The sequence below is a fragment of the Telopea speciosissima genome, chromosome 5 (assembly GCF_018873765.1).
Source record: "Telopea speciosissima isolate NSW1024214 ecotype Mountain lineage chromosome 5, Tspe_v1, whole genome shotgun sequence".
NCBI lineage: Eukaryota > Viridiplantae > Streptophyta > Magnoliopsida > Proteales > Proteaceae > Telopea > Telopea speciosissima.
Window position 1 is genome coordinate 13,156,205 of NC_057920.1, and position 25,833 is coordinate 13,182,037.

Sequence of the window (25,833 nt, forward strand, 5' to 3'; positions counted from 1 at the left end):
AAAATGTTAGGTTTTCGGACGAGTTTAAGAATATTATCACATATTAATGGGAATAAAAAATTTTCTACCCAAAAAAATATATCTATATCTACTTTCCTCGACGCATACTAACTGAATGTTAAATCAATTATTGAAATCTAAAAAGGCATTAAGCACAAGAACACATCACATAATTTAGTAATTTGTGTACTATAGGGCTGGATCTAGTTCATAAAATTTATCAAGTAAAATTGTTCTGAATTCTCATATTGTAAGGAGAAAATTATGATATACAGGTCTTTTTTAGTATGTAGGAAACCATATAATAGGGTGAGTAAAGAATAAAAACTAATTTTCTGATATGTGATTGGACTATGAAGCTCACATAATTTTTGAGATTAGAAATTTTATTAAGGGAATAGATCATCTCACACTCTGTGCTTTAGAAGATTTGAATTATTTCCAATAGGAATCAAGGTTTCCTTCTTAAATGTCAAGTTTGAGGCATATTGATTTTGATCACATAGCAAAATAAGGCTTTAAATGTCCATTACAAATACAACTTTTGTGGGAATAGTTAAAACAAATGATTGGCTAAAATAGAGAGGGGAAATGCCAATATAAGGGGGTCTAAGGTTTAGTTTGGCTTTGAAATATGAAAGTTATCGATCCAAATAGTACTCGATAAATCAATTATGCAACGGTTGAAGTTGCCACATCAATTCCATGTGGTAAAAACTGGTCCATCTGTCGTAATTGGAGCTGTGAATCTCACCCATGGAAACCTCTCGGAACCACCTGTCATGTGTCATAGCCTGCAATCATTTTTCAAATCTATTATTTTCATGTATCGTAGAAAGTAAAAAGGACCGAGTTTCCCTCCATCCATGGTGAATGGGATCCCATTCATAGTGGAGCAGGAGAGGGTGGGAGATGACATCACATGGGTCCTTATTGAGGTTTGTGAGCCCTAAGACGGTGGATGAACTGTCCTCTATGGGTGGAGGAAAACTTTGCCCAAGTAAAAATATATGCATTTGATATATATGAAGAAAGTGAATCATGCAACAATGGCATGCCACTATGACACGTCAATTTGGAACCTAAATTGATATACATGAAGAAAGTGAATCATGCAACAATGCTTTGTTTCTATATATGCCTATATAATAGTCAATAGTAGTTCCCTTAATTGACATAATAACAACGATTAATCCAAAGATACACTTCCGTCACTTGGTATGTATTCTAATTTGATTTCGTATTCTTGAAAGATAAAAGTAGTTATCAAACACAGCCTAGCTAGTGGCTAGTGCGTTCAATCAGCTCAGCCGTTGGATGTTCATTGGACACTTTCTAATGCGTATGCCTGAGAGGATCCGATCCATGTGGGTGTGAACATGATTCGTCACGGGTCCCCTAACAAACAAATTTTTTTTGGTAAGAACAAACAAATTTTCGAGTGCATGGTTTCGCGCCGGAATCCTCCAACCAGAATGGTGGAATCCACCTTTGTTCTGTTCCATGCCGTTTTGCCTGGGTTTGAACTTTGGAACTCTATCAGATTCAGAAGAGCCAATTGATTCTTATTCTTTGAGAGGAGTTCAGCTCTTATTAAAGACTGGAGTAGAGTGCCACTTCACTACTCTAACTGATCTTCTCTCTTGAAAAAAAAAAATGGAGGGAATTTATGGAACTTGCTCTCCCTCCTCAGTTCCACGTTTTCTAATTTCCCTTCTATTTTTCTTCTTATTCACATCGACAGTAGTAGTTTTTTCGTTGCCAGAAGATTCTTCGGAGATAATCTCCAGATTCCAACAGTATCTTCAAATTAACACAGCTCAACCTAACCCTGACTACTCTGCAGCTGCCGATTTCATCTTCTCTCAAGCCAAAACCATTGGCCTCGAATCGCAATCCCTTGAGTTCGTCAAGGGCATGCCTGTCGTTCTTGTCAAATGGCCTGGTACAAACCCTGATCTCTCTTCTATTCTCCTTAATTCGCACATGGATGTGGTAGCTGCCGAGCACCATAAATGGATTCACCCTCCTTTCGATGCTCACGTCGATCAAGCCGGAGATATCTATGCCAGAGGATCGCAGGACATGAAGTGTGTTGGGATGCAATACCTGGAAGCCATACGCGGATTGAAGAACTCTGGGTTCCAGCCGGTTAGGACTGTTTACGTTTCGTTCGTTCCAGACGAGGAGATAGGCGGCCATGATGGGGCTGAGAAATTAGCTGAATCGGAAGAATTCCAGAAAATGAATGTTGGAATACTTCTTGATGAAGGTAAGATCAGTTCTAATTCGAACTCCGAAGTAGTTTGATTTTCAGAATTGTTGTTCACTTATATGGTTTGGAACTCTGACAGGAATCGCATCACCAAATGAAAATTACCGTGTTTTCTTTGCGGAGAGGTGCCCTTGGTGGCTTGTGATTAAGGCTACTGGTTCTCCTGGTCATGGGTCAAAACTTTATGACAATAGTGCAGTGGAGAACCTAATGAAGAGCCTTGAGAGTGTGAGGAGGTTCCGGGCTTCCCAATTTGACTTGGTGAAGGCGGGTTTGAAGGAAGAAGGTGAAGTTATTTCAGTGAATATGGCTTTCTTGAAGGCTGGCACGCCATCTCCAACAGTAAGCTCTTGTATTAGTAATCAGAGTCTATTTCTGATTGGAATCTTTAGTTTAATTTCCATATATAACTTTCAAATTGTAAAGAATTCTTATAGGTTGAAAGACTATATTGATTCCAGACCAAGAGCTCATTAGAAGTTTCAAACATAACTTGAGATGGTTTGAGATCCCATCAAATGGATATTGGCATAGGTTCATTAGTGCATAGAATTCAAATTTGATTTAGAAACATGCAAATCCAATTGAATTGGAACACATGATATCCTATTTAGTTCGATGAACTTCAAATTCAATTCCGTCGTGGTAGTCATTAACTGGTTACTGTATTATCTAAAGCAAATTTTGAATTCTATGTCTCTTTGGTGATATGTGGTTGGTTTTTAGTACAAGCTTTGTTGTCTATGTAGTTATCTCAACTGGTGTTTTTCAGGTATGCCTTTCTGATGTAACTTCCATATTCCTTCTGTCAGGGGTTCGTTATGAATCTGCAGCCATCTGAAGCTGAAGCAGGTTTTGATATACGAGTCCCACCAACTGTTGATGAGAAATTGTTGGAGAAACGGATTGAAGAGGAATGGGCACCTTCTTCACGCAACATGACATTTGAGGTATGGAGGAAGCATCAGAATTGTTAGGTTTGTGTTTTGGGAATGCATTTTTTTCACTTCTAACCATGTTTGCTTGGGGCAGTTTAAAAGCAAAGCTTCCACTCTAGATGACTTTGGGAAGCCAGTCCTCACTGCTACAGATGACTCTAATCCATGGTGGGCACTTTTAGAAGGGGCAGTAAAGAAAGCAAATGGCAAACTTGGCAAACCAGAACTTTATCCAGCCTCAACAGATGCTCGATACTATAGGAAACGAGGATTGCGAGCAATTGGCTTCTCTCCCATTGCAAACACTCCTATTCTGCTCCATGACCATAATGAGGTAAAATGTCAAATTTGCTTCTAGTCCCCTGTTTTTTTTAATTTTTATATCGACATCAGTCAGTTTCCTGGTCTAACTTGTTAGGCGATGTTTGGCTACTGCGCCCGGGGGCTCAAGCAAACCAGCTTCTTTCCACTTGTGTGTGTCTTGCTTGGCAGAAGCAGTCTGCAATGTTTGTGCTTCGTGGAAAGCATGTTGTGAATGCATCTCAAGTCATGATGTCTGAGGAATCAGCTTGCCTGCAAGTTAGGCCATTAGGCTGGCATATTCCCAGGCATGAATCAGATCAGACCTGAAATTGAATTGGGTTGGCAATGACCAACCAAAAGCCTAAAGATCTTTTTCCTAAGCATGTTTCTGGGCCTGTGTTAAAGTAGAATAGAAAAGCCGAATCTTCTTTCACTTGCCTGTTTAACTTTGCTGCCTTCATTTTTTTTCGTAGGATTGTTCAACAACAACATAGCCTTATCCCAATTAAATGGAGTTTTCCTAGGAACAATCATACTCCCTAATTGGTCACGAAGGCTTATTTCTGTTTCATTACTTTTTGGCTTTACTTTATTTTCTTCAAGACATTCATACTCTTACATTGATCTCCAAGAAAAAAACAACCACCAGAGCTTCATGTTATTTATCTTATTGCTTACCTTCGGCAATCAGGCGTGGTTCGCCCTACAAGGGGGGGGGGGGGGTTATTTTTAGGAGGGCTGTTGTCTCCATCCAAGGGTTGAAATACGGCCGTGCGTGCATGAAACTTTTCTCCTTTGTTTATTTTTCTAATTATCCTAGTTAAGTAATTTATGATAACCAATTATTGTTGTCCTTAACTACTCTTTTGTACGGTGTTGCAGTTTCTAAATCAAGCGGAGTACCTGAAAGGAATTGAAATATATGAGTCAATCATCGAAGCATACGCATCTTACACTGAGCACACAAGGAATGCTGCTTCCAGAGACGAGTTGTAAAAGAGCAAACATGGCCCATTTCCTGTAGCGACTGCACATGTTTTAGCTTCATTGTAGTGTAGCAGGGATAAGGGATGTTCCCCAGTTGGTAATTGTAAAAGAGAGAGATGCATAAATGGAGGTCACAATCTCGTATGCCCATTGTAAAAGACCGTCCCTAGTGCACGAGGTTACCGTTATTGCCTGGTCTGGGAGGGGCAAATGGTATGCAGCCTTACACCCTGCTTCGCAGAGATGCTGTTTTCAGGTTTTGAACCCGTAACCAACAGATTTCAATGCCCATTGTACTGATATGAAATATAAGATGTATTCCACTGATTGAACATTGTTCTGATCCAGGTATATATTATCATCACTTGAGGGTATGATCTGATGGCCAATAAGGTACATTGTAATTTAATCCTTAATTAAAAACATCTTCCAACAATTGCACTGGGGTGCCCATGGGTTTGGCCTCAGTTCAAAACCCAGAAAAATATGTCTTCTTTAAGTGGTTTTAGATATCAACTCAATCTGATCCTTGTGTACAATCAATAACAGTGGATCTTAGGTACCCAAATAATGGGATGATGGATTATAGTCAATTTTTTTTAATATTTTTTTTTTGGAAGGATAGAGAAGGAATTTATTGAGAAAAGAGAGGAGAGGACAGGAGCCCATAGCTACAATGACCACTAGAATAACGAATTAACAGCAAAACAAAGAGAAAAATCAGAGCTGGGCACGGATATATCTGTTTGTTCCCCTAATTTTATGATTTGTGGATATTGCAGCTGACAGGCAAATATAGAAGAAACTAGAGACGATCAAAATCTGGAATTGGAATGGGATCAGCTTTAAAATCGGTTGGAATCAGAAAGATCACAGATTTATGCATGATGTTCTCGGGAAAAATCCTCTGCAGCACACCGATCTGCGGGTTTGAGAACTTGCCACGTGGATCAGTGTGATATCTAAAGGTACCGAGCTTGAGAAGAAAGAAAGAAAGAAAAAAAAAAAAAAAAAAAAACTAGATCAATCAAGCTTGCATCATTGGATAAAGCATCATCCACGTGTCGAGCTCTCAAGCCCGCACTACAGTGCTAGTGTAGAGGATTTTAATCCTTCTCTCTCCTACTTGCTTTTCTCTCCTTTTTTTTTTCTCTGGTGCAGGTTCCTCGCAACTAAATAAGATAGCCTTCCTTTTCCCCCAAATGGGACTATTGGGTCTACTACTGGATTGGGCTCCTCTCCTTGGAGGGCATCGCCTAATACCCTATGAGGTATTCGACGGCTGGGCTATGCGGCACACATCTCGGCTTGTGTCCAATCAGCCATTGGGATGTGTACGATACAGCCCATCCGTTGGATGCATCATTGGGCACTCATTGAACGATGCCCTCCAAGTAGGGATGTAAACGGATCGGATTCGGCTCAGATATGGATCAGATGTGATCAGATTCAGATATTCCCTGGCCAACTACGGATACCTCTAAACGGCTTTTGATGGATTCAGATGCAGATCGAATTCGGATTTTTGACCATCCGTTTACATCTGTGCCTTGTGTAACCCGGACCTTCCTCCGCCTAGCAGATACAATTCACTCTCAATCCATATCTCTTAAATCATGATTCTTTTTTCCTCATATTCTAGAACCGGTTGAATCTTCAAAAACCCTCAAGATCATTATTTACTTAATTTTTTATTCTTAAGTATTTAAAATTTTTTTCAGACGATTTTTTTTTTAAATATTCAGATTTTTTTTTCTTCTAGATATCAACAGATAGGAATGTCCCTAAACGGATACAGATTGCGGATCGGATTTGAATTTTCGATCCAGCAGTACAGCCTACGTACGGAAATAAGTTGGACTTTGTTTTTCAATTTTTTGCTTTGTTTATATTAAAAATGAGGGATAATTTTGGTAATTCTGTGTAACCGAATAGGAAACTAAAAGAAAGAGTGTTTCCCAACCACGTCAGGGATCTGTGTGAACCCTTATCGTTAAATTCCAACGGTCCGATTGTAAGCCATTTTGGCAATCCTCAACCGTCGATGTTTCTCCTATAGGCAATTCTCCTTTCTCTTTCGATGTTCTCTATAAACCCCTTTTCTAAATCTCTTCAGGTCACTTTCTTCGTCTTCCCCAGATCTGTTCTTTCTCCGTCTCTGTCTTTCTTTCTATTTCTGATCTTTCAATCCATCTATCTTCTGTCCGTGTAGTTATGGTTGTGGATTTGTAATTTGTTCTCCGGTGGATCTATCTTGCCACTGGGAGAGGTGAGTAAGCCTCCTTCAACTCCAACTGTTGCTCTTAGTAAGATTTGGGCGAGAAGTCCTTGGTCTTCGATATAATCCTGGTGCGTCTCAGATTCGGAGGGAAAAGTATTTGGTTATCATGTCGATGATATTGTGCAATCTCTATCTCCTGAGAATTTTACTCTTTTCTTGGTGAACCCAAATTTTAAAATTTCATCCAAGAAAATGAGAGCTGTGTTGAGATTGAAATGCTGCATTATGTTTGGAATTGTGGGTTTGGGTGGCCTCGGGAAATAGTTGGGTGTAGAGTGTTGGTTGGGCCCAGCCCCATTTATTTTATCCAGCCTAAGACCCATGTGCCCAAGACTCAAACCGTCTAAGGGTTAGGGCGGTGGTTTTTTTTTGGGAATATCAATTTTGGTTTTGTTTGTTTTTATTGTTATTTTTTTTTTGGGAAATTTTCACATATCCCCTGAGGTTTAACGAAAGGATATTTTTAACCCCAAGGTTTGGAAAATTCTGCGTACCCCCTTGAGGTTTGCAAACGGTAGCAGATAGGTCCATTCCGTCAGTTCATGACTAACACTGTTAAAAAATGGACTTGAACTGACGGAATTGCCCTTACATGAAAACAAAACACCTGCAACTCATCGTCCCCAAATTGGGGAAGATGGGATGCAGGCATCCCTTTCTCTCCTCCTTTCTCTCTCTCTCTCTCTTGTCAGAACGAGTACTCCTAACCAGAGATTTCAATGGCCTTCAGCTCTGGCTTCTTCACTTCTTCCTTGAGCACAGTAAGAGTGAGCATTCCATTATCCATGGCAGCCTTCACTTGATCAATCTTGGCATTCTCAGGCAACCTGAACCTGCGCAGGAACTATTATCCATGGCAGCCTTCACCTGATCTATTTCTTATTTGACTGATATCCTTCCTTTCCCTCTTCCATTTGATTTAGGTTTCTCTCAATCCTTAGATATCCTTCCTTTCTCTCTTCCAAAAAGCAGGTAGGGTTATTTTTTTTTGTTGTTTTTTGTTTTCAATTAAATTCTTGGTTGTTCAGTGAGAAGGGAGATGGGTAGCGGTGACAAACAACTCTTGAACTTTCAGATGCAGTTCTAGCATCATCACCATGGGATGAAAGGATTAGAAGGCCATCCGAAAGGGTACCTTGCGACTGAGATTGAGATTCCCAAACCTGCAACTCATCTTCTCTAATAACTTTCCCTCATCTCTGTTCTTCACCGTCCCGTGTCATCAGGGCCATGAACGCTAGTCCTCTCTCGCCTCACTCTCCATCTCCTCTCTCATTTTCTCGGTTCGATTTTTGGATGTATGTAACCCCTTGGCCCTCTACCCCCACCTCCTTTTCTCTTCACTTTCCATTCCTCGGATCCTCAGCTCCATCCATTTGACTGATATCGTACAAATTAAAGCCATGAGTTTGATGGCTTGCTGTGTTAAGTGAAGGCTGCCATGGATAATGGAGCTGCAAGGGCAATTTCGATTGAAAGAAGATGGAGGAATTCTAGCAGCAAGCCATCAAACTCATGGTCACTATTAGATAATGGAGGAATTTCTTTGTATTCTGAAATCAAATCTCAATTCCTGATAAACATCAAATAAGAAATAGAACATGACAATGGACAACAATCGCATACCTAGATCGATTGATGGATCAGAAAGGGATTAATGGCCTCCATGTTCTTTGGCATGCTGCTGGTGTTCAAGATGACGATGCTCTTCAGGTTTCTGGTTTGGAACCCTAAATCCCCAAAACCCCCAAATCCTTCATGCCCTTTCTTCCTTATGTGCTCTCCCCTAGGTTTTTTAATTTTTATTTTTATCATCTACTGGAATTTTGATAAGTAGAAGAGTATTATCAAATCAGAGTTGCAGGATAAATTCCTGAAACTCAATATATTTTTTTTTCAGGTTTAGGGTTTCAAACCGAGATTGGGTGTGAACCGTGCTAATCCAAATCAGCGTGAGAAGGAGGAAGAAGAAGAAGAAGATGAGGTGAAGAATCAGGGTTGAAAGGGTTTTGAAACTTGCAACTCATCTTCCCCAATCAATTGGGGAAGATGAGTTGTAGGTGTTTTTTTTTTCCTTTTCTTATAAAGGCATTTCCGTCAGTTCAAGTCTATTTTTTAACAGTGTTAGTCATGAACTGACGGAATGGACCTATCTGTTACCGTTTGCAAACCTTAGGGGGGTACGCAGAATTTTTCAAACCTGAGGGTTAAAAATATCCTTTCGTTAAACCTCAGGGGGGTATGTGAAAATTTCCCTTTTTTTTTTCTTCATTCGGTGTTAGTTTGTGGCAGTCTCACGACAACACAGGAAAGAAAAATCGGAGGAAAAAATAAAGAGAGAAAAGAAGGCATAAGAAAAAGGAGAAAGAAAGGAGCTGGGAACTGAGGATTAGTTTTAAAGTCTTGGTGTTTCTACTACAACTTGGAGACCTCTTCAAAACAAAGAGATTTTATGAGAGGTGGTGTTTGTGGTGAGAACTTGGTTTGATTTCTTGTGAGGTAATCCCTATTGTATTGTCTCCAATTGTTCATTTTAAGTTTGGGCAAGAATTTGAGAGAATCATTGTATTCCTATTTTTCTCATAGTGGATTGTTGCAATATTTGTTTTTTCCACGTAAAATTCTTGGTGTTGATTGTGTGATTGCTTTCTTGCAATTTTATTCCTGTTATGTGCTTGGCTATATTTGCTTGGTAATTTTACATTGGATTATTGTATTTTTCAATACAAACTAGACAAATGGGTTTGATTAATCCCAACATAGAGGAGAGATTTAAATAAAAATACTATTTTGTTGAGATTAGTTCTCTCCGCCAAGGAGCTCAACACGTCAAAAGTGCATCTAGTGCTAATCAGTATCTTGCTCATGAGCTACTCCACAAAATTAAGAAGACTAGAAGAGGCAATAAGGGGGTTTTCTCTCTCAAAGTAGATATGCAGAAAGCCTACGACAGGGTTGAATGGAGTTTCTTGCGAAGGGCTCTTGCTAATTATGGCTTTGATGCGACATGGATCTAAAGAGTTATGTTCTGTGTTGAAAGTACACAATTCAGCATCTTGCTCAATGGTACCCCCCTTGATTTCTTTAAGCCAACCAGGGAATTGAGACAAGAGGACCCTCTATCCTCCTACCTTTTTGTCCTTTGCGTTGAGCTATTGTCCACCAAGCTCACTTTGGCTCTTCAAGAAAAGAAAATCAAAGGTATACAACTGAGCAGAGGTGATGAGTACTTGACTCACATGGCATTTGCTGATGGTCTCATCTTCTTTGGAGATGCTTCGATGTCTGAAGCCCGGCTCTTAGTGAGGTACTCAACACTTACTGCAATTTCTCTGGTCAGGCTTTGAATCTCATTAAAACCAGAGCACAGTTTAGCCCCAATGTGCCCTCGGCCACAAAGAGACAACTTAGAGAGTTTTTTCAAATCACTCCAACTAATTCTCTGGATACCTACTTGAGGCTTCCTTTCACCAATGGTAAGATCTCTAAACATCACTGTAGCAAACTGATTACTAGAGTGAACAAAAAATTACAGCATTGGAAGACCCAATTCTTGAGTCCTGCAAGCAAGATCATGCTTATCCAATCCACTCTGGCAGCGATGCCCCTTTACACAATGTCTTGCTTTAAGATCCCTGTATCTATTCAGAAATCTCTGGATTCCATCAGTAGTAAGTTCTTTTGGACAAATGGCAATAAACCCATGGTTCCTACGGTGGCATGGAATACCATTTGTCGTCCAAGAAGATTAGGAGGATTGAATGTCAAACTATCAGCCCCTATGAATATGGCCCTACTTGCAAAAAAAGGCTGGGAGCTTTTGACTGCACATGATTCCATGTGGGCACGAATGGTGAAGGAAAAGTACTTCCCCTCCTCAAACTTCTTCCATGCTAAATGCTCAAGCACTTCGTCAGGGGGGGTGGAAGTCAGTATGCTCAACAAGGGATCTTCTCAGAAAAGGATCTTTCTTTCAGGTTGGAGACGGTCGATCTATACACCCTTGGTTGGACTATTGGATTCCCAATTTCCCTCCATCGGTAGCCCCCTTCCCTCTCCCCTCCAACTTCCCTTCCAATGTGGAATACTTCATTGACCACCATGCCAGAGTTTGGAAGCGGGAAGTAGTCTTCCACTGATGGCCTCCTGATATAGCATCAACCATTCTATCCATCCCTCTCCCTATCTTCCCTAGTCAAGACAGGCTGATTTGGTTGGGGACCTCTTCAGGCATTTTTTCGGTTTCTTCAGCCTACCAGTTGGCCATCAGCAATTCCCTCCCCTCCTCTAGTCCTGTCTGGCTTAAGCTGTGGCACCTCCCGATAGCACCTAAGATACACCATCTCCTGTGGAAAACCCTCCACCTTAAGTTGCCTCTACCAGATTTGTTGAACTCTAGAGGATTTGATTTAAACCCTCTATGTTGGTTGTGCAATGTGGGTCATCTCTCAGCCAATCATCTATTTTTTGAATGCTCTTTTGTTAAGGCTCTATGGCAGAACGTTGGGCTTCATGACCTCTTCTACAATCAAGATGTCAGATCGGGTATCCTTTCAACCATTCAACTAGTAGCTAATTCAAGCAGAGACAACAACCTCAAAACTTCACTTTTCTGCAGTTTACTTTGGTTCATATGGAACACTCATTGGGACTTAATTTTCAAACAACTTCCTTTCAACCCTAGAGCTATTCTGCTACGAGCCATCGATCACTCAAGAGCTCAAATGCTTAATTTCAAAGCTAAGGCCTGCAGCGGTAATACTCTCACTCGCTGGATGCCCCCTCCCTTCTCTATAGTCAAATTTAATGTTGATGGCTCCAATAAAGGTAACCTAGGGCTTGCGGGCGTCGGAGGTGTTTGTAGAACTCATGCAGCTTCCTTTATATGTGCATTCTCGCAAGGAATCGGAAGGAATCATGCAATGGTTGCCGAAGCGATGGCCATTCGTCGTGCTTTAATGCTTGCTCTTCATTTAAGATTGTCTCGAATTATCATTGAGAGTGATTGCCAAGTGGTGGTTAATATCTTATTGGATCCTACTGTTGCGGTGCCCTGGAGGTTAGCGAATGTAATTGCTGACTGTCGCATTCTCTGTCACTCATTCGCTCTTGTTACTTTTGTTCACACTTTCAGGGAAGCCAACGCGGTGGCGGATTGTTTAGCAAACCTCGCTGCCACGTCACAGCATAATATGTATTGGACTGACTTCCCCCCTCCATGTGTTTCTCTCCTGTTACTTTCTGACTCGTCTAGAACCTTGTTCCAGCATTAATAAAGTTCTTTACCAAAAAAAAAAAGCTAATCAGTATCTTTTGACCCAAAAAAATAGTATCTAGACCATCATGGTTGCCCAGGTGCATCCAACATCTATGACAAAATAGGAGCTAAGCATCTAAAACAGCTCAAAAAGGAGCTAGTGGTGGAGAAGTATTGTAGAGATTTCAATCAAATTAATAGGGTGGGAATGTAGGGAAATTTTATAAACCAATTGGAACTGAAACTGTATATTGAAATTGACCGCATAACACTGTATCATTAGAAATTTGGTACAGTATAGTATGAGAAAATGTTATTACATTTGATTGACCGCATAAAACTGTATCATTAGAAATTTGGTACGGTATAGTATGAAAAAATGGTATTGCATTTGGTATGGTACGATATCGAGTTGGTATGTACTGATATGATGCCGTTTTAAACATTCCATATCCATCATACCGGTTTGGAGGGAAAGATTTTAAAATTAAAATTATAACTAAAAGGATATGGAATTGAAAATAGAAAACTGAAAAACCCTAATGCCTAATCATCATCGATTCATCCTTGAGGCCTTTCCCCTTCCTCACGGCTCGTTGTAACTCTCTCTCTCTCTCTTCGGCTAAGTTGTGCCTTTTTCCTCTCAAAATCTCTCTCTCTGTTTGATCGCTAATCCCTTTCTCTATCTGTTTCCTCAGCTTATGCATGATTTCCATGGGTAGAACAACTGGGCTAGAGTCTAGAGATCGTCTCCACGATGTGGAACCTTGACTCTGTCCTTGACGCAGAGAAGCGATCAATGTAGACCATGTTGGTTCTGGGTGTGGGAGAGACAATAGTTCCAAGATCGTGATGGAAATACTTCTTCAACCATTATCCAATTCCATCTTAAAAAAACTTATGCCATTATGTACTTTTTAAAAAATAAGAGACAATGAGACATACTTATATGTATTGAGTCATTGGAAGAAAAATGGGGCACCAATAGGGAAGCGAAATGGCTTTAGTCCCCGGCGGTGTTCGGAATTTCCTCATTTTCTTCATCCTCTCCTCCTCTGGTTTAGTTGTTTTAGGTTTCATAGCGTTAAATAGACAGTCTGTGTCGAGTAAGCTGCATTGAGGAAACCGTACTGAATCCATAGTCTTTCTATACCATATGTATACTATACCGAAACTGTACTGAATCGATATTAAAAATATACATATTATGCGGTACGGTTTAGTATTAGTATCTGGTACCTATTTTTTGTACCGTATTACCAAAACCGTATCGATTGACACCCTTAACTGTAGTACCAAAACTGATACTCGTTATTGTGAAGAAAACTAAATCTTGCAATCAGTTTTTTTTTTTTTTTGTAAGAAGAGGACTATGCATTAATAAATCGTGTGGAACACATGGAAGTTGGTTTGCAAAACTTCTTCAACCACGGAGTAGAGTTAGGCCAAGGTGTCATACACGAAATGGACAAAGCCTTCCTTGTTAGAAAGTTAGCAGCCTTATTGGATTCCTCTAGGAATAAAAGAAAAGTTACATTCTAAAAAATGCAACGCTAAATGCAGAATGTCTGAAATGATAGGTTGGGCCTCCAAAGGAGTTCTTGATCCTTGAGATTGGAGAGATGAGATGAGGACGCTGCAATCTGATTCCACCTTAAGCCTTAAGGTAGTCCACACATTGGGAGATAGCTTCCAAGAGCCCACTATGGATAGCCAATGCTTCACCTACCAGAATACTTCCAAACTTAGCCAGGTCAAATTTTGCCACTAGAGGTTGCCCTTCTTTTTTTTTTTTGATGAGCAAACAAATAAACTAGACTAAACTAAAAAGATACAGCGTTCTTCGCAAAGTTTGTAGCTAAGGTTATACACAACTTGTTCCCATTCTTTTCAAAGGTTATGTCTTGGGTACGATCAGCTATATATAAACAGTCTATAAACAAAGTCCATGGCCATAAGCATTTGGTGGGGGATGGAAATGAATCGGCAATCAAGCTGTTGTTACTCCAAATCGCTTTAATCTTCAATCCAATACTGGCAGCATGGTCGATACCTTTGCGGATCGCAAAAAGAATTGCAGTTAACTCATCATCAACTTGCATAGAGCCTGTGTCAAAAAACTTAAGTTTGCCATCTATCAAAAAGAAATAGGACCACCCTGCTAAAATTACCCCTGTGTTGTGGTATCCTGCACATATCAGAACATTGAAATTGAGCATTGGTAATTTCAAATCATAAGAAGTAATATAAAGATGTTCAGAATTATCTGATACATTCAGGGGATACACAGGGGGGGATGCAAATTTTGATCAACGATCCATTTCTGTATGCATTGGAGCACCCAGATGGGATTGGGAGATTGTGCCCTATAGATAACATGATTCCTTACCAGCCAAATAAAATAACAGGTACTCAGAATAACAGCAAAAACCCACGAGCAAATTGTTTATTCAGCCGGAGGAGAGAGAAAAAGAACAAAGAGAAATTCATAAGGAAGTCAAACCCCGAAGATTCCGTTCTTAATCCGAAAGGTCCTGCAACCCAGATGCGTTTGACTCAATCACAGGAAATGAAAAGGTGCCATGGAGATTCAGCACCAATTCCACACAGAGCACATGAGGAGTCAATTTGGATCCATTTTGAGAGAGTTGCCTTGGTAGGAATTCTTGCATTTAGCATACGCCAGAAGAAAATCTTAAATTTCGGGTGAATTGAAAGTGGTTGCCCTTCTGAGTCTCTGATAATAAATCCAATGTCGCAGGTTGAGTAATCAGCATTCCATGAAGCATCTCCATTTAGTTTGAAATATGAGCAAAGGGAAGGCTGCCATGGTTGGGCCAAGTAGCTATCTTTGGTTTTGAGTTCTGAGGTGGGCATTGGGATGCAAGAAACTCACACTGATAGGGCTGGGACAAAACCAGACGTAAGACTCCATTTTGACACCCTTAGATATATATTATAACCTTGTACTCATACCCTTCAGATTCCTAGGAAAGAAAAGAAAAAAAACTGACTCTTAACTCTTCCAATTAAAGATGAATTTGCATGATATATATATTATTTTGGATAAAGTTTTACTCTACCGGTAAAGGACGGTTCACCGACCATTCTAGGATTTACAAACCCCTCCTAGGGTCACACCCCTTACTGAATGTGGGTGGAAACCTTCTTTCCCACTCCCCACTTTTTCTTGAAAAATTACGAGCACATCAATCAAAGGAAAGGATAAACTACTAATGGTGCCAGGATGACTTAGCTTCTTTAACACTGCCATCATCATCGTTGTCATCATCTTCAGCCTACCCAATTGGCTGAATTAGGTACTCTGCTCCATAATATTCTTCCTACCGTAGAAAAAGATTTCATGTCAATCACACGGATGATAAAAATCAGCATTCCCCTAATTCTCCAAATTCCAAGACCAAAGAAACACAAGATGAGAACATTCTTGTCTGAGAGAAGCATTAGCTAGCGATCTTATCTAAAGCCATGTTAACACGTGCATATCATTTTTTATTCAAGAACTAAGAAATAGTTATTTCTTGAACAATCAACCAAGTTATATTTAGGGTTTTAAATCATAGAATCGGTGATGGAATCGGTTAGAATTGATGCTCAAGAACCCTAGAATCGGTCCTCAGATCTAAAAACAAGGAATTTGTAGGGTTTTTAGGTGTGAATCAATTGTATCGGATTGGTGGAAATTGAGATCGGCCACAACCAATTCCAATCCAAATTGATCGATTCACCTATCCAATTCCCAATTCTTAAATTCCCGATTACATTAAAAATCTAATCATCCTAGCCTGAACTAAGAGTCGGGATTAAACCATTAAATAAACAGAGAAATCCATAGAGCAATCAAATAGGACACAAAGGAATCATATATAAAAATAGGGAAAAAGTTCTCTGTCCAGGAGTGTGGCCTACGCCAGCACTCCCATGAGTCTATCTCTCTTCTCCCCATGTGAAAAGACAGCTCTACCCCCTTGTTTTAAGGAGGAGAGAGATAGACACATGGGAGTGCTGGCGTAGGCCAATCTCCCGTACAGAAAACTGCTTCCCATAAAAATAACATGATAACAAAGGCATTAAATCACACGAACATCATGGAACACAATAGCATCAAACAAGTACACCTATTTGGAGAGGCATAACTATATAAAACTCAACCATCAAATTTTCAAATATTACTGACATTGAAGGGTATCAGGAACTCCTAAATTAATTAAAATTCAAGAAATTCAAAAAAAAAAAAAAGAAAAGGAAAGAGAACGCCACCCGATCACGCTAGACACGCAACCCAGATCATACCAGACACACAGGGGTTGGGACCCTGATCTTCTACGACGCCACGGGCAGAGCAGCCTGAGCGGCGCACATACAGGTCGCCCTGCAATGACCGCCTTGCCCCTACCTGAGCACCTTGCCCGAGCGGGGGTAAGACGGTCATTGCAAGGCGCCCTGTTTGTGTACCGCTCAGGCCGCTCTGGGCAAGGCGCGGTAGACGATCTCAATTGCAGGGATTGTGTGTCTAGGGCGACCGAATAACGTTCTTTTATTCCAACAAAATAATTATTAGTAGATATCAACTGACTCACTACACTAAGATTCTTATAGCTGAATCCAATCATGAGATAAGTAAGCCCATGATTCTCATCGATAGAAGCTTCTACTTTCCCAACAAAACATACCACATACACAAGGAAAGCAAGCCCCACCCTCCCCCTATTCATTCAGACTACCAATACCATATCACATACATATTCCTTCTGTCAGGGGTTCGTTATGAATCTGCACCCATCTGAAGCTGAAGTAGGTTTTGACATACGGGTCTCACCAACTGTTGATGAGAAATTGTTGGAGAAACGGATTGCAGAAGAATGGGCACCTTCTTCACGCAACATGACATTTCAGGTATGGAGGAAGCATCAGAATTGTTAGGTTTCTGTTTTAGGAAATGCATTTTTTAACTTCTAACCATGTTTGCTTGAGGCAGTTTAAAAGCAAAGCTTCCACTCTAGATGACTTTGGGAAGCCAGTCCTCACTGCTACAGATGGCTCTAATCCATGGTGGGCACTTTTAGAAGGGGTAGTAAAGAAAGCAAATGGCAAACTTGGCAAACCAGAACTTTATCCAGCCTCAACAGATGTTCGATACCATAGGAAACGAGGATTGCGAGCAATTGGCTTCTCTTCAATTGCAAACACTCCTATTCTGCTCCATGACCATAATGAGGTAAAATGTCAAATTTGCTTCTATGCTTTCAATCACTTTTTTGGCTTTTCCATGTACCCGTATATTTTCTGTGTGTGTGTGTGATTTCACTGGTATTTTTTTTTCTGTAGATATAATGGCACAGGAAATTCCATTAAATAGATAAATGAATAAATACTGTTTTTGTTTAAGAGTAAGATATTCATTGACAAAAATAATAATGTTGGGCACCAAATGTTGCTGCTGTACCAGACCTGAAGATCTTTTTTCTAACCATGTTTCAATAGAAAAACCCAATCTTCTTTCACTTGCATGTTTAACTTTGTAGCCTTTATTTATTTATTTATTTTTCTTAGGATTGTTCAATAACAACATAGAAAGAACACAGATTAATGCATGCTCTCTTCTACTCATCGTTTTAGTGCACTGTATCGGAATGGGTATCGGTTAATTCAAAAACCGATACGGTATTGGATCGGTATCGGCATGGATCAGTCGTATCGGATAAATTTACCCCTAATTCTCTTTTTAAAATAGAGCTTTGACCATTTTACCCCTTGTCTGTACCGTATCACCAATGTGATATTGGCACAGTATCAGGTTCGGTCACTTGCAAAATCGTATTGGGCGATACGATACTGATACCTCAAACCATGCTCCTACTTGGTTTTCTCTCCGATGCAGGTTCCACGCGACTAGATGAGATAGTATTCGGTTTCCCCAAATGGGATTAAAATCCTTGGCACTTGTGGTGCACTATAGTGCAGGTTTGAAAACTCAACACGACACATGGATGATGCTTCATCCAACAGTGCAAGCTTGATTGACCCAGCTGTACAGACCTACGGGAATAAGTTGGACTTTGGTTTTCAATTTTTTGATTTGTTTATTTTGAAAATGAGGGATAATTTTGCTAATTTTGTGTAACCAAATAGGAAATTAAAAGAAAGAGTGTTCCCATCCACGCCAGCGATTTGTGTGAACCCTTATCGTTAAATACCGGCGCTCGGATTGTAAGCCGTTTTGGCAATCCCAACCGTCGATGTATCTCCCATACGCAATTCTCGTTTTTCTTTCGATTTTCTCTGTAAGCCCCCCTTTCGAAATCTCTTCAGATCATTTTCGTCAACTTCCCGTGATCCGTTCGTTCGGTCTCTGTTTCTCTTTCTCTTTTTGATCTCTCTATCCATTTGTCTGCTGTCCATGCAGTTAGGGTTGTGGATTTGTTGTCTGGTGGATCTTATCTTGGCAAGGGAAAGAGGTAACCAACCCTCTTCCAAATCCAAATGTTGATCTCAGTGAAATTTTGGCGAGAAGTACTTGGTCTTGGATATAATCCTGGTGTCTCGATTCGGTTTGTGAATCCAGATTTTGAAGCTTCAGCGTTGAGTTTGACATGCTGTTTGGAATCCAGATTTTGAAGCTTAGCGTTGAGATTGAAATGCTGCATTATCTTTGGAATCGTGGGTTTGGGCGGACTCGGGAAATAGTTGGCGAAATCGTGGGATTGGGATGTTTCTCATCTCAGTTCACCATCTGTAAGTTCTTGTAAGTACCCTGCCTGTGTGACACCTTTCCATCTATAATCCACTGGCAAAAAATAAACATAATTTAAAACCCAACCCAACCCATGATTTTTCAACCCAACCAACCTTAACTATCAAACCTAATCCTCTTATAAACCCTAACACTCCCAATACTGGCGGAGTATTTAGGGAAAATAACGAAGTACAGATTGAAGGAGAGGTTTTGGATCTGCAGAGTAAGACGAAGATTCAAGTGTTACGGTGTCAAGAGGCGAGGAAAAAGAGAGAGGAGAAGCAGCGAAGAAGCGCATCGTCAAAGGAGGAGGAGGAAGAAATGGAGGCTATGTGAACAGCAATGTTCCCATGAGATGATGTTATTGGAGGCTCAAGAGTATCAATCAAGAATCCGAGATCGGGACATGGTTGAGAATGAAATGAATAGATTTAAAAAAGTTAAAGTTACAGTTGAGCCGTATTGGGCTCCTCCACCTACTTCCGCCTCAATCAATGAAAAAAGAATGTGTTTCAAATGGTAGCGTGTAGGACTTTTCAGCAGTTTCAGGCATAGAACTCGAATGCCAATCAAAATCGTTCGGTGAGAGTGATTATGAGCAGAATGCAAATAAAAGTGGTGGAGTGGAGCAATTGCAGTCCTCGATGGATCATTAGATAGTGATTATGCATTTATTATTCAAGAGTTTTCAAGGATTAGTGGATGAAATCCATTGTTCTACACTTGGTTATATGAATTATTAAAGGGAAGTTATTGCCACCCCCGAGTTACACCCTTATTTTAGTGCAACCCCATTAAGTACTCAAATATCAAAACCAATCCAAAATCTAGCGGGGTTAACACATAGTGATAAGGATGCAAGTTTGGCCCTGTTGGCCCGAACCCGCTCTGACCCGCCGTGAGTTCGAACAGGGCTTGGGTTGAGATATTTGGCCCTGAGGACGAGTTAGGGTTGAAAATTTCTGGCCCTGAGTCAAGGTTGGGTCGAGCTAGGGTTGAGGGCTTAGGCTAAGTCTGGCCCGACCCTACCCAATCCTGTTTTAAGTTATACTATAAAATATATATATTGATATAATATATATATTATTAACTAGACATCATCCACATTTTGTTATATGATATATTATATATGAAGATAGTATGTGATATAATACATTTTATTATAGTGATATTTTATGTAAAATTGATAAGTTTCTCCTCGGTCCATTTCAGCTTATGTATTTCTTTCCCCCTCCCCATGATCAGGGTCAATCAGGGTTAGCCCAGCCCGACCCTGAGGGTGAGTCAGGGTTGGATTTTCAGGCCTTGAGTCAAGGTTAGGTTGGGCCTGGGCCCAGCTAAGGAGGCTCAGGGTTGGGCTAGGGTTTTATAAAGCCCGACCCTGTTGCAGTCCTACATAGTGACGTTAAGTGGTGATGTCAGCAGGTAAATTTTTTTTAAAAACTACTATACCCTTCCAATTAAATGAAGGGGAACCAAATCATTTTCTTCCTCAACCCAGTCAACCCAACATGTTTCCGGCAACCACCATCTATGGTGGCACCTGCTCTGATGCTGACGCAACGGCGGTGGCAGACGAGATGGTTTGTGGATCCCGTCGGTCATCGGTGGTTTCCGCCACCGGTGAGTTTAGAGCAGGAGGAGAGAGGAGCTGTCGCCAGAGTGGCAGAAGTGCCACAGCAAAGACGGGTAGGAGGGTGAGGAAGCAGCGGCGAGGGATTTCTCAACAGAGATCTAAGGTCGCTGGGCTACCGAAGAACCCGCAGTTGTTGACGCAGAGATTGTCCTTTTGGAGCTTCCCATTTGTGCTCTTCCACCGTACTCTCTTTCGAAGAGAATATTGGTTCTCCAAATGGATTGTTTGATTAAAATCGGCGAAGGAATCCCTGCAATAAAACCCAAAAAAAAAGGAAATGGGAAGCTACCGGAGAAGAACTTTGATCGATAGGGTTTAGATTCAACCCTAATTGAAAACAGCCTGATGAGATTCTCAAATGCTGCTTCGACTAACTCACCATGGCTGCTCCAGTCCTGCAGAAATCCCAGGCCCCTCTGTGCATGAAGCAGAGACCCTTCCTTTGCAGGTATTGCATGCCGGACCCCATGTCTTCCTCCATTAGCTTCGCCACCTGGTGCTCAGTTATATTTCAAAATGCCTTTAATTATTGGGTTTCTTTCTGGTGATGTCTGAAGAATCCTTTTCTGTAAATTCAGGGAATTTTCTATGTTTGATTTTTCAAATCTCTCTCTTAATTTGAGCTTTGATGCCTCCAGGTTGTGCAGAGTAAGCCATTTGCAAGAAAAATCCAGAGCTCTTCACTGGAATTTTGCCACATATTGTGTAGGTTGCGGCAGTCATCTCCACCTAATTCCCATTTAACCAATGTTCAGGTACTTCAGAAGTGGGCATGTTCTTGCTACAAATTAGTTGTAGGAAGAATGTGAACAGAGCGGAACAGAAAAGGAAAACGACGAACAGAAACCAGATCTGGAAACTGGTTCAAAAAAAGAAAGAGTCAAAGAGGAGGAGAGGGACGCAAAACCAGAAAAATCCTCGCCGGAGCATCAGTCCCCATTAGATTTGGGTTCGTAAAATTTTAGTCATTTCTACAATTTCTCTATAAAATTTTTCAAAACTAGGGTATTTTAGTCATTTGTATTTCACACAATATGTGGCAATGGTTAGATTTTGGGTTGGTTTTGATATTTGGATACTTAATGGGATTGCATTAAAATAAGGGTGTAATTTAGGGGTGGCGCTGATAATTTTCCATTATTAAATCGAATCACCATTGCCTCATTCAAAGATTGCAGGGAAAAAAATGTAGGTTCCTCTTTGTGAAAAAGTTTTCAAGTGAGTAGGAATTGGTTAATCTAATAGAATCCAAAAAATTGTTCAGAAAAATATTGGTGGGTTTTTCTGGCACTTCCAGGCCTCTTCCCCAAAAAATCCTTGCCCCTTCATGTTCACCTTGGAGCAGAAGGTTGTTGGGGAGGGTTGAGTCACCGCCCGCCGCGATGGTTGTCAGATAGAGAGAGGAGAGAGATGAGAGTTAGGGTTGGAAAACCATGGGTTGGGTTGGGTTTTAAATTGTATTTATTTTTGGCCGTTGGATTATAAATGAACAAGTGTCACGCATGCAAGAGGTACTTACACTTACAAATGGGGAACCTGAGAGGAGAAAAATCCGGGGATTGGGATGGGGTGTTAAGACTGTGGTACTGTGCCATCAAGATAACCTTTTAAATCTTGACTTGGGAGAAGAAGAAGCTGCTGCGTTTTTCAGAGCAGAACATTGTCACTAGAGAGCTTTGATGAAAGGTGATGGTGAACATTGAACCAACGATAATGGTGCTGAAGTGGGAGGAGAAATGGCGGAAGAATAAGAGAACGAAGACGACATCAGGATCAAGATCATTGTAGTTACTAAAGCTATAGTTTCAAAGTGGGGTTCTAGCTCCACGGTGAGATCATAATGCGGGGTTCGAGAGAGCTCTTTTCCTAAGTAGTAAAAATGAATAATCTGCGAGAAGTGATCCCTGCCTTCTCCCTTTGAGAAAGACTTATCGGAAGATCTAACATTTGTGCTACTTAGAAGAAAGAATATCTGGGCCTGCCAGGGGAAAGATCCTCCTCATTTGAAAGGTGTCGCTTCTTTGCTATGGAAACGGGGGCTTCTATCACGACTTTTGTCCCCTTTATACCACTGATAGGATCCTGGATCTCAGCTGACAAAACCGGTTCGGTAGGTGAGGGTGCCCAGGATTATATTAGTCCACACCAGAGTTCATTACTCTCCGATGTGGGATACCCACCAAAGTTCATTACTCTCGAGTAGAACAGCAAGATCGTAACATTCCACCACGCTTCCGGACCGACGTCTCCGGCGGCCCACTCCATGGCGGCTTTCACTCCAGACCCCTTGAGCACCAGGTAGCCCTTTCCATAGGTCGCCCCTGCCGGTGCCCCGACCCGTAGACATGGCAGCCTGCTTTGATACCACTGATAGGATCCTGGATCTCAGGCCACAAAACCGGTTCGGTAGGTGAGGGGCTGATACCATGTAAAGATAACTTAAAGAAAGTATTGTGGTAATCTCGCTTATCCCATATTGAGTGGGTAGCGGTCATTTTATAACTGTGTAAAACTGATGTTGTTACATTGGATATAACTATTATTAGTTGTAGAATTCAAAAATTGAACTACCAAAGAGGACACGTACACACATTGGATAAGTGAAGACTTAATTTGACAGGGTGGTCACTGCGCCCACTCCCATGGGCGCAATCTGCGCTGGGTACAGAAAACAACGCCCCGTACAAGCAAACGCATCCTCAGTGGTTCTGTGACTGTGAAAGGCCATTATTATACAATCTATTTAAGTCCAAGAATTCCCCAATTTGCCTGGTGGGCATTTAGAGGCTTCAAAGTATTGTGAGACGTGAAGGCCCACAAGTCATCATATAAACCCAAAAACATTTTAAAGGCTTCAAAGTGTTGTGGGGCTTGAAGGCCCATACATAGGTCATAATAAAACGCAAAACATACGGTCATTTGGGAAGCATCTTATTCTTGGGTCTGAGTCTATGGGCCCATGAACTGTACATGGGTCTGAAGCCTCATAACTTGCAACGTTTTAAGCAGTTCAGCACCAACCCATGTTTAAATCATAACATAAAGTTTAGGTCCACAATTGTGACGCCAAGATATTTCTCCCTTCTAACTTTATTGACATGTTGACCATATCAGACTAATATGAGATCAAAATAGTGTCTTTCGTCAAAAAATAGATGCTCGAACAATATTCGTCGATCAGTATCGATCAGGTATCATTATTGATTTTGATTGATACTGATATGAATCGGCCAATACATCCATCCGATACCAATACCTAAAACCGTGTTCTAATCGGTTTCTTTGATAACTAAGTAGAGTGAAAATGAGTATGTGAAAGCCATGGTTCTAAGTATCGGTATCGTATCGTCCTAGCGGGCGATACATATCAGTTTTGCTAGTCGTCGATACTGATACCGTGTCGATACCGTATCAATAGCACAGTACGGACAAAGGGTAAAATGGTCAGAAAACTCATTTTTTAAGGAAATTCAGGGGTATTTTTGTTCGATACAGCCGATCTAGGCTGATAACGTATCAGTATCGTATCGGTTTTGCAGGTCGTCGATACCCGTTCCGATAGCGTGCCCTAAAACCATGGTGCAAGCTCCTATGAGTTCATGGGTTTGACTCTGTCTTGTGCAATAAGGCATCCCTTTCCCTTCCTCCCCCTTTCTCTTACCAAGAACTGTCACCCTAATCAGTGGCAGATCAGACGGTTTAGATTATCTGATAAAGAACACTTGATCAAAATGCAATATATCTATGCAATTATAGGCCCAATACGAAACAAGACAGTTCTTCCCCCAAATGGTACTACTGCCTACGGAAATAAGTTTTTATTTTTGATGATAAAAAAGGATTTATAAAACAGGCAAAGGTTAAATATTAGAAGGTTCCGACAAACATTGGGCATTCCTATTAGCCTCTAAACAAGCTATAGACTTTAACCATCCTAGCAACTTAGTGTCTTCTATGTGTTTAAAGAGAACATTCATAGTCAGTTAAGAGATATGTAAAAGAAGAGTTAATAGTTCATATGGCCAGGGAGATCGGGATGGAGTTGGAAGAAGTCCAGGCAAGGAATAATCACCACACCAAACTTCTTTTAGCTTCACTCCTCTCTTTTGAGTCAGGATTAGACCATGTAAAATACCAGTGAGCTCAGATTCCAAAACTTGGTGTTTCCTAAAGGAAGCAACACTTTTCAAAAAGATTTTGCCACCTATCAAAATGCAAACGGCCCAACCTACGGAATTCAAGTTGGCAGAGTCAACCCCTACGCATACCAAACCAGGAAAGTCCAAAATAGGTAAATCAGGCAAGGGTTGAGGGAGAGAATCCTCATTAGTAGTACTAATAATAGGAGATGGTGGAAAATGTGGGGGAGAAATATGAAGTTCCTGCAGCCACAGATCAATTCTCTTCATCAATAAAGCAGGGTTAGGATCAATAGCTTTAAATAAAACTTTGTTTCTACAGTCCCAGATACAGTAACAAGTAACAATGAAAACAGAAAAAAACCAAATGAGAGTGGCCTTATCCAGCCAGCGAGAAAGGAAGGTAGAGATGCAGAAATTATCCAAGGAGGGGTGGTTGAGAAACTCGGTTCTTAGACCCAGAGGACCAGCTGCCCAGATATGCTTAATCCAATCACAGGGGAGCAAGACATGCCAGAGGGTCTCATCACAAGTGCCACAGAAAGCACAAGTGGGGTCAACCTCAATCCATTTCGAAACAATAGCCTTAACTGGAATCCTTGCATGTAATACACGCAAGAAAAAAATTTTAAACTTAGGGAGTAAATCAAGTTTCCAAAAGAAAATCCGCCAACTGTTAGAAGACAAATCAAGCTTAGAGGAGGAGGAGGTGATAAATTTAGCAACTCCTTTGGTGGTAAACCGACCATTACTAGCCAAAGTGCACCACCACGAGTCAACAGCCCCCGAGACTGGGATATGGGAGATAGTCTGGGCCAGCTCAAGGACAACCAGGTAAAGCTGATTAAGGTCCCAAGAACCATTAGCAGTCAAAAACAAAGAAACCTTTTTAGGAAAAGTACGAGGGGAAGCATCCCTGAGAATGGTAAAGCTGGGGATGGGCGGGATCCAAGGGTCAGTCCAGAAAAAAGTGTTGACCCCATTACCTATCTTTCTAACACAAAACCTTCTTACGAGGTCAATAATCTTAGTAATGCTATTCCAGGTCCACGAACCTTTTTTAACAGCAACAAAGGGGTCAAACAGGGGTCGAATGGGGAAAGTAGCGGGCCTTCAGCACTTTGGCCCACAAAGCATGGTCCTCAGTTAACAGTCCCCATCCAAGTTTGAGGAGGAGAGCCAAATTGTGGGTTCGGGCCGACCTAAAACCCAAACCCCCCAGGGACTTAGGTTGAAAGAGAGATTTCTAAGCAATTAAAG

The 25,833-nt window shown here is 40.9% G+C and overlaps 1 protein-coding gene and 1 long non-coding RNA gene across 2 annotated transcripts in view; one reads left to right on the forward strand and one right to left on the reverse strand.

Moving 5' to 3' along the window:
- The first annotated feature begins 1,611 nt into the window (after positions 1–1,611).
- Positions 1,612–25,833, forward strand: part of LOC122662714 (aminoacylase-1-like) — a 53,206-nt gene continuing 28,984 nt past the window's right edge. The window contains exons 1-5 of the mRNA XM_043858431.1: positions 1,612–2,272; positions 2,355–2,617; positions 3,088–3,225; positions 3,308–3,547; positions 4,399–4,633. Of these exons, the coding sequence (XP_043714366.1) occupies positions 1,657–2,272; positions 2,355–2,617; positions 3,088–3,225; positions 3,308–3,547; positions 4,399–4,512 (1,371 nt within the window). The 5' untranslated portion in view covers positions 1,612–1,656 and the 3' untranslated portion in view covers positions 4,513–4,633. The remainder of the gene's footprint in view (positions 2,273–2,354; positions 2,618–3,087; positions 3,226–3,307; positions 3,548–4,398; positions 4,634–25,833) is intronic.
- Positions 4,105–4,443, reverse strand: LOC122662718. The gene is made up of 2 exons (XR_006333082.1): positions 4,303–4,443; positions 4,105–4,194 (listed from the first exon to the last, which is right to left on the reverse strand). It is a non-coding gene; the product is annotated as an uncharacterized LOC122662718 (long non-coding RNA).